A 9,248-nucleotide genomic window follows, 5' to 3' on the forward strand; every position below is an offset into this window, starting at 1 on the left:
TAGAGGACAACTGGTTGTTACTGGAAAAATGACAAAAATACGAGGCCAAATTTTTCTTTTATAAATCACAATAAATCGCTCCTGAGAGTAAGTCACATCCCTGGCCAAACTGCAAAAAATACTCTGAAAAATGCAGTACAGTATACTAAACTAAGTTTACTATCTCAAAATATTGTGACAAAATTTCTGTTTTTTTCTTTTTATCTGCTCAGAGCCAAAGCGAGTTCCTCCCCCTGTGTCCCCGAAACCGCGTGGGCCTCCAACGGCACCTAAGCCAGGAAAACCAGCGTCAGCCTCCGTGAGTTCGAGTCCCGCTGCTACGAGCCCAGCTGCAGCCAGCCCAACCCCAACCCACAAACCCCCGTCTCCTTCAACTGTTGCCCCACTTCCAGCTCCTGACACCCCGTCTGCCCTTTCCCTCACTCCTGGGCTCATTCCCACTTCTCCCTCCCCGGCTCAGAGTCCTTCCACTCCTTCGCCACACCCCGTCAAGCCTCCACGTTCCTCCATTGCTGGTCTGTCTATTGACCTGCTGGGGGGGCGAGAAGCAGAGGAGGAGGAGGAGAGGAGGAAAGAAAGGGAGCACAAGAGACAAGCACAGGAGGAGGAGAGGAAGAAATCAGTGGATGAGACCCTGGCGACAGTGGAGAGAAAGCTGTTGAGGGTTGAAGGGGCTAAAGGAGTTGAAGAAAGTCAAGAGGAGGAGGAAGAGCAGGAGGGGGAGGCTCAGCACCGTTTAGAGGAGACCAGTGCCTCCTTAGCTGCAGCTCTGCAAGCTGTGGAGCATCAAATCAAAGAAGAGGACAAGCAAAACGAGTGAGTGTTTCCTTTTAATAAATCTTTCGCAACTTTTTTTTTGCAGTGTTTGCAACTATTTGGGGATTTTTGTTGGTTGTTAAATCAAAGAATTTCCCTTTGGCTTCAAAATATATGACACTCATGAGTTAAGCATCAGAGTTTCTAGTGCTTCAGCGGTTAGCACATTCCTATAAGGACAGTACAGCGCCTGATAACAGGAAATCCCAGGAGTTTCACTTGTTTCAAATAATAAAGGCAGAGCTCCGGCTCAGATTTACTGCATTCTCCTTCACTGCTCATGCCTGATGCTAATCTTTTAAATTTCATCCCACAGCTCCCTTTCAGACAAAAAAGCTTCCGCCTCCATTCTGGATGACATCGGCAGCATGTTTGATGACTTGGCGGACCAGCTGGATGCGATGCTGGACTGAAGTGTGATAATTCTGCAAAGCCCGCTCCTCGTCCCTCATCGTCTGTAGGTGTAAGAAGAAAACAACGCGGAGAGCGCAATTTGTAGCCTGCTTCCCTTTTTGTTTTGTTTTTGTTTGTTTTTTTGCAAGTGCTTCCTGAGTAGCCTTGTGCAGAACTGAGGATGGGGCTCCTTTCTGTCTGGTGCAGTAGCTCCAGCTGCAACCTCCCACACAACTTCGAACCTCTGCAGCCCAGCGTGTCACCCGCCGCCCAGCCTCACTGCAGCTGTGTGGACCCAGAAGCACAATTCTTTTGCTCATCTTTTTATTCCAGCTGACTCAGACAGACTTTGACGCTCACGGAGACAGTCGAACAAGCGTATGGCTTTCAAAAAAAATAAGCACATCATTTCTCTGACAAACTAATAATCAGCCAGATAGATAGAAAAAAAACAACAACAATCTAACGAGATACTGGAGTGGAAAAAAATCAATACCACACAGAAAGAGGCTGTTTTCTAGGTTTGTCTCACTCCTGAAATGTTGAAAAGACGCATTTTTCCAGATGAATTGTAACCTCTCTGTCTCCTCTGTGTGAGTGGAGCTTTGCGGTTAGCTGAACTTCCTGACTCGTGCGTTGTTTCTGTTGTTGCTGTTGCTGATCTTGTTGTCGTTTCGAGTGTGTGTACTCCTTGCTCCGTGTCCTCTCATTCATACAGTAGTGACTCTAAAGATCGGATCTTAGATTAAAAAAAAAAATTCCATGAGTTTTAACACACGGGCCACACAGACATGAGCATCCCATGTTCAAATGCTGCTGCCATTTTGCTTGGTTGGTGTTCAGCTCCAGTCATGTGCTGAGTTTTGCGTGGAAACGATTCGACACTACAGATACTGACATCGACACACATTTGTGCAAGCACACCTATGCAGTATATCTCTTTGTCCCGCTGCAGTGAAGTGTTTTTAAAAGATACTCCTGTATTTCAATGCTTTTCTTTAGGACACAGTTTATCAAACTATATAACAGGTTAAAGCTCCCTCTAGTGTCTCCCAGTGAAACTGCATTCAGTCCACGTCCCCCTGTCGTTTCTCTCTTGTGTTCGTCTCATTAACTCTACAAATCTCTGTGCCTTTGTAGTGTTTTTCATATGTCCTTTTTTAATGAGTCTACTCTGCAATGTGTAGGAGTTTTTATTGTCTCCTTTAAGCCCTTTTGTGTTGAAAACCTCAAAAGTAACTTTTAAGTTAAGCTAAGTTAAGTCCCTTTATGATCTGTAAAAATCAAAGTGTGTGTCCTCCTGTAAACATAGAAAGGCCGTGTTTTAGCCCATTACAGCCCACCTATAAGCTGTAAGACACGGGCTCCCCATCTCCAGATTTTAGTGTTTCCCTCATTTACCACAAACTGTGGATGGAACCCCAGTCTTCATCCCAGTGAGGAGTCAACTTGTATTTTTATGCTCTTTGAAAAACAAAGATATATTTGAGAGACAGATGATTATACATGAATCACAATGTTGGTGACATGTTGATTTGAGCTGAATGGATCTAGCCTGTACATTTCTGGTTGAGTTGTGACGGCTGTTGTGCCATGGTTGGGTTTAGGTTGTGTTTATGCAGTGATGATGCATTCCTGTACAGCTGTGATCAGAATAAATGTATAATTAAATCTTGCAATATTATTTTCTTTTGTCCTTCCTTAAAACCAAAGCTGTTTGGGACGATGCCTCACTGGGGTTATGCCAGCAACCTTCTGATTATCCTAATTCAAGTTAGCGTAAATGTACAGCGGGGAAAATAAGTATTGAACACGTCAACATTTCTCTCAAAAAACACATTTCTAATCGAGCTATTGACATGAAATTTTTCAACAGATGTCGGCATCAACCCAAGTAATGCACACAGAAAGAAATCCAAACATTTATGTCCATAAATGAAGTTATGTGTAATAAAGTGAAATGGCACAGGGAATAAGTATTGAACACATGAAGAAAAGGAGGGGTAAAAAGGTCTGCCAAGCCAAGAAAGCAGCCGGAGTTTGTCAGTATTCAAAAGGTTAACCTGCCCCCTATTAGTGCAAAGTAATATCAGCTGGTATAGTCCTGATTGATGTCTTTTAAAAAAGTTTCTCACCAGCAAGGTGTTAGACAAGAAGCATTGCATGATGGGTAAAAGCAAAGAGCTGTCCAAAGACCTTCGCAACCTTATTGTTGCAAAACACATTTAAGGCATTGGTTACAGGCGCATTTCTAAACTTCTGAAAGTTCCAGTGAGTACCATTGGGCCATCATCCGGAAGTGGAAAGAACACGGCATTACCATAAACCTGCCACGGCCAGGTGCTCCTCGCAAGATTTTAGACAGAGGAGTCAGAACAATCATCAGAAGGGTTCTCCATCAGCCCAGGACCACTCGTGGAGAGCTTCAGAAAGACCTGGAATCAGCAGGTACCGTTGTTTCAAAGAAAACAATAAGTAATGCACTCAACCGCCATGGCCTCCATGCACGCACACCACGCAAGACTCCATTTTTGAAGAAGAAGCATGTTGAAGCTCGTTTGGAGTTTACGACACAACATTTGGATAAACCCATGACGTTCTGGGAGAAGATACTCTGGTCAGATGAGACCAAAATTGAACTCTTCGGATGTCATAAGACACAACATGTTTGGAGGAAAAATGGCACCGCACATCACCCCCAAAACACCATACCAAGAGTCAAGTTTGGAGGTGGGAGCATCATGGCGTGGGGCTTTTTTTCAGCATGTGGTACTGGTAGACTTCATATCATTGAAGGAATAATGACTGGACAAAAGTATCGAGACATTCTTGATCAGAATCTGCTGTCATCTGCCAGGCTGCTGAAGATGAAAAGAGGGTGGATCTTTCAGCAAGACAACGATCCCAAGCACACAGCCAATGTAACACTCAACTGGTTGAAGAAAAAGAAAAGAAAGCTGCTAGAATGGCCCAGTCAATCACCAGACTTGAATCCAATTGAAAATCTTTGGAAAGAACTGAAGATCCGGGTTCACAGAAGAGACCCCCGGAACCTTGAAGATTTGAAGGCAGTTTGTGTGGATGAATGGGCCAAAAATCACACCTGAGCAATGTATTCGACTGGTTTCTCCATACAGGAGGCGTCTTGAGGCTGTAATCACCAACAAAGGTTTTTGCACTAAGTATTAAATAAATTTCAGTAAGCGTGTTCAATACTTATTCCCTGTGCCATTTCACTTTATTACACATAACTTCATTTATGGGCATAAATGTTTGGATTTCTTTCTATGTGTGCATTACTTGGGTTGATGCCGACATCTGGTGAAAATTTCATGTCAATAGATCGATTAGAAATATGTTTTTTGAGAGAAATGTTGACGTGTTCAATACTTATTTTCCCTGCTGTAGCTCCTCCATAAATTTCGGCTTCACTAAAAGCAAAATTTACAAATACGAATTCTAGGTCACAAATCTTTGCAGGAAGTCCCCCAAACTCTAAGATTCAGCAACAAAAGCTGAACTCATTCTGTCTATCTGACTTTAGCCATCTTTGATTACTTCAAGTTTCAGTCCGATCATCATTTGATCTATACGTGTTCCCATAGGTCTTGTAATTATGATGATGCCGTTTTTAGCGAAAAATCAAAAAACCTGTGTTGTTTTCTAGGACATAGTTTCTGCACAGTAGTTCTCCGCAGTAGTTTATTAGGAACTTGCCTCAGAGTTGGTGCGCTCGGAACAACATATTGATGCGGACTAAGCTAGCTTGCACTACTTCCAGTCATCCATCTGTTTACACCACGGTTTAGACACTCTTCCACCAGGTTGGACCTGCCAGGAAAGTCCCCTCAAGGAAGAGCACGAAGGATCTTCATGGATGTAGTGAAGGAGGGCATAAGGATGGTTGGTGAGAATGAGGAGGAGGCAGAGGGGAAGATTATATAGAGGTGAAGGATTTGCTGGATTTGCTGTGAAAAGCTCAGGTCCACATTGAAGGTTCACAGAAAAAATTATACTAGACACCTTGCTTTAGAACAGGGTTCTGCAACCTTAAATAGCTATTCGGGTTGATTTCTCACTGACCAAAACCCATGAATAGGAGCCACAAAGTCGTACTTCACCCTTTAGAAAAATAAGGCACTGATGAGTATTATTTTGCTGTTTTTTAATGATAAATACTTTTTTTAAACTACTGTTTTCTTGGTACAAATTAAACAGAGATTTTTTTAATTATAAAAACAGTTTAGATTTTATGACACAACTTCCTTTCAAAATAAAAGACACCCTGTGTCAAATTGTCATCTCAATGCAGCCAATGTAGTTGGTGGTGTAATGTCAGAAGTGATAGAAGAAGAAAAAAATTCCCAAATAAAACTTTGTTGAGAATAATACAGTAAATAAACACTCTGGTTGATTTAAAAAGTATAAAAGTCACATTATCAGCATAACAGGACTCTAAATAAAACACCCATCTGCAACATTCTGGATATCATGATGGAAGAAAAAAGTAAAACTGCCCACTTTGACATGTACAGGATGTATATATGATAAAACCTTAAAAACATTTGAAAAACTAAACTGATAGGACAAAGACTTTGAAATACCACGTTAAACCTGGAATTAGTTCAAAGATTAAACACGTTCAAATTGATATCACAAATAGCAACATCTTTAATTTAGATAAACAATGCTGGCAATCATGTGACAAAAACTACAGTTTATATACATTTAAATTCAATTGTTTATCCTGTTTTTTTTAGTGCTGTTATGCTGTTACTAGTAAAAGCCATTACCTAGGTAGGTAGGACGGCTGAAAAGTGATGCTCAGAAACCGATTTTATTTGGTACAAAATCTGCATTGTAAAAAAACAACACAAAAATAGTCTTAAATATCACATTTGATGTAAACACAAAACGATTCTTACCTGAATGGAGGATAATAAACATGAATTCACTGACACCTTTTTCCTTTTGCGGCTCTCCGAGCGCAATTTGGATTATATGATCAATTCAAAAACAACAACTCCCATGATTCTCAAGAAGAGGTCCTTACGAAAGTCCATTCCTGGGGACTGCCCTTGATTAATGCCAAGAGATTCTGCTTTTTATTTTTATCGAGCAGACGGAATTGTCTATTTTTTTCTATTTTTAAATTAAGAGCAACTATAAAATATGTATTACAGCAACTTTTGTATCCTTTAGCTAAATGTTTGTGGTGTAAATTTGTCAATCGGAAGTGACGAAGTTTAAACAACAAGGATTTCCGGTTACCTTTCTTTTGCTAAGCACGCGGCGTGGATGGTGTTGCTGCGCTGGTGTCCTCAGCATTTATGTGTAGATTATAGTTTATTCCTTCGTTCATTTTGTAAACAAGGTCTAAGATGATGCCTTGGAACAGATACCAATCAAGAGTCAAGCAAGTGAGTACAGATTGTACGAGCGAAATCCTGCCACAGACACGTTCTGCTTCCCTGCAGCGCTGTGTGACACGTGGTGGTTAGGCTGACTAGAAAACTTTCAGCACATTTTTTACAACGAAACGTTAAAAAGAGAGATTTTTCATAAACTTTTTTTCAGGCTAGTAACTGCTTTTGTTTTGTGTTTGAAATTTAAGAGTTTATAAGTTACTATTGAAACCTCCAGCTGTACTTAGTGTGAATATGTAGTCATGTAAACCGTTTTCAACATTAGGTAAAATTAGTTTTTTAAAATGTAAGCCTGACAAAATAATAGTTTGTCAATTGTATTTTGCGTTTTGATATTAATTTCCAGAAATCGGTTTAAATCGCACACATTATTATATTATTTCATTGTTTGTTTCCCCTCTTTTCTACATTAATTGAGAATCCACAGCCTTAATTTACAGATTCAAATCTGCTGCAGATTCTACAAACCACTGCTTTGGCAGAAAGGAAAGATTTCCTAAAAATGTTTTCACAAGCAAGGCACATGGACACGCCGAAGCCAAAGCTTGAGTTTAACTTTTACATAATTTAAATTAACTTGTAGTAAAGATGAGGTCAAACTTGGACAACTCAGTTACAGCCGCTACGTTTACAAATCCAGGGCACTAGAAAGTCCCGCTCTAGTTTTTTAGTACTTATGGAGTAGATGGGAATTCGGACATAGAGATATTCTTTATTGATCCCACATTGAGGAAATTAAATTGCTACAGCAGTTCAAAAAGCAGAGAAGAAGAATGACAGCAATGTGCAAAAGAATGAAGGTTGTTCAAAATGTGCAAAAATAGAAAAAGTAAAAGCTTATGTACAATATTACGACATAACGTATGTTTTGCGTAATAATAAAATTAATTAAAGTAAAAACACAGAATATACAGATGGGCTATAGCCTTTTGCTTCACCGTTTGCCTGCAGTTCAGTCTTTCAGCTTCTAGACGAGAGCTGCAGAGGTTGTAGGTTGGTGAGTGCTGCCCCCTATTGCTTCGGGGTTGTACTACACGTAAAATAAAATAAGACAAAGCCCAGCTTTGCAGTGAGGAAGTTCTACATTTAGACATCTGATGTTGTGATCCGCCTGAATTTATATAGATTTTTTAAGGAGTTTTAGCAGTATAAAGAAAATCTAAACATTTGTCATGTTCATTCAATTTCCTTTCTTTTGGTCCTCTCACAAGGGTGGCTGGATTATACGAGGATGATGAAGATGACAGCGCGTGACAAGATGAAGCTGGCAGAATCCCTCTTGCATCAGATCAGTCACAGAGCTGCTGGTGAGTCTACTTTGCCTTTGCATGAGAGCAGGTTACAGCCTGTGATGACAATCTAAACAAACTTTTCTGACACCTACTATGAGAGCTGAACTCCAGCTCCTGATTCCAACCTTCACCTGAGGCTGCATTATTAATGTTTATGCACTTTCTACTCCTGCTTTCTGCCTAATTTCTTACAAACGTGTATTTTTTATTCAGTTCAGGGATGATAAAACCCCAGAGCTTGAGCAGCAGTATGGATGAGTTCTGCAGAGAAGGCTCATTCTAAGAGCAGGTGAGTCTGAACATGTCAGTAAACTTGTAAACATTTTCTGCCAGTGATGACAATCTAAACAAACTTTTCTGACACCTACTATGAGAGCTGAACTCCAGCTCCTGATTCTAACTTCATTCTGAGGCTGCTGCAGTTCTCCACTAAGGATGCAGGTTTTACTTTGTTGGATTGACTGAACTTTTCTTTAGTAGATGTGGCCAAAGATCCTCACCCTGCAGAGGGATAAATATGGCAGCATTTAAGTGGTAAGTTTGCGTGTGTGTGTGTGTGTGTGTTGTATGGTTTGATCTTCATGGTGACGATCATAACTCTGTTGCAGGTTTTTTGATGACCACAACCCTGAAATCTTGGCTCCATAAGCGTCTCGTCATCTCAGAGCTGTTGGACTTCTTTCCAAAACAATGATTTTGAGTTCTCAATAAAGATTATTTTAAAACCTTTTCTCTTTTCATTTGTTTTCCTCAGTAGAGTCAAATAGCAGCTCACCACATATTTACCTAAACAAATGAGAAGCTCTGTGTAAAAGTACTGCAGAGATTTCTTGTAGACGATCTCCTGGGTGGGGTTGTACTCTGTATAGCGTTCAGAAATATTACTTTAGAAGTAAAATATTACTTAAGTGAGCATAGAAACAGCTGTTATATTCTGGCACATTTAAATAATCAGTGAATGATGGTTTTGCTAAGTATGTATAGAAATGTAGTCTGTGTAACCTAGAACAAACAAAACTTGTACTAGCTGTGTAATATTTCAAAGGAAAAATGTAAATTGAACGTGACAAATATAATTTTCATTCCTGCTACCTTGGAGGAATGTTTGAGTCACATTCATCTGGTGGACCAAAAAAAGAAACACTGAAAATAATCCAAATAGTTTTTTTAACCCAACGTTGATGTTGAAAGGTGACTAACTTTTGTCTGGGTTATCTTAATTTAGGATTAAAAAACAATGGGGTTAAACTGAAAGTACTATAACCTAAAAGTAACCTAAAAACATCCCATCGTGAATAAGCTCAGAATTATGGAGGACAAA

General features: G+C 40.1%; 1 protein-coding gene, 1 long non-coding RNA gene and 2 other non-coding genes across 10 annotated transcripts in view; all 4 read left to right on the forward strand.

The window, feature by feature from the left end:
• LOC101161704 (caskin-1) overlaps window positions 1-2,893 on the forward strand; it is a 50,028-nt gene extending 47,135 nt beyond the window's left edge. For all 6 annotated transcript variants that reach the window (XM_020704288.2, XM_011477219.3, XM_004066030.4 and 3 more), the window contains 2 exons: window positions 213-816; window positions 1,133-2,893. In XM_020704288.2, coding sequence (XP_020559947.1) covers window positions 213-816; window positions 1,133-1,229 — 701 coding nt within the window. In that variant the 3' untranslated portion in view covers window positions 1,230-2,893. The remainder of the gene's footprint in view (window positions 1-212; window positions 817-1,132) is intronic.
• Window positions 2,894-6,461: 3,568 nt separating this feature from the next.
• Window positions 6,462-8,657, forward strand: LOC105354397. 2 transcript variants are annotated; one of them, XR_002873835.1, is made up of 5 exons: window positions 6,462-6,629; window positions 7,847-7,942; window positions 8,141-8,216; window positions 8,405-8,461; window positions 8,536-8,657. It is a non-coding gene; the product is annotated as an uncharacterized LOC105354397 (long non-coding RNA). The 2 variants fall into 2 exon arrangements; XR_002873834.1 differs by having other exon boundaries at window positions 6,463-6,629; window positions 8,408-8,461.
• LOC111948373 lies at window positions 7,979-8,067 on the forward strand. The gene has a single exon (XR_002874355.1). It is a non-coding gene; the product is annotated as a small nucleolar RNA SNORD60 (small nucleolar RNA).
• Window positions 8,255-8,343, forward strand: LOC111948375. The gene has a single exon (XR_002874358.1). It is a non-coding gene; the product is annotated as a small nucleolar RNA SNORD60 (small nucleolar RNA).
• Window positions 8,658-9,248: the final 591 nt, after the last annotated feature.

This window comes from Oryzias latipes, chromosome 1 (assembly GCF_002234675.1).
Source record: "Oryzias latipes chromosome 1, ASM223467v1".
NCBI lineage: Eukaryota > Metazoa > Chordata > Actinopteri > Beloniformes > Adrianichthyidae > Oryzias > Oryzias latipes.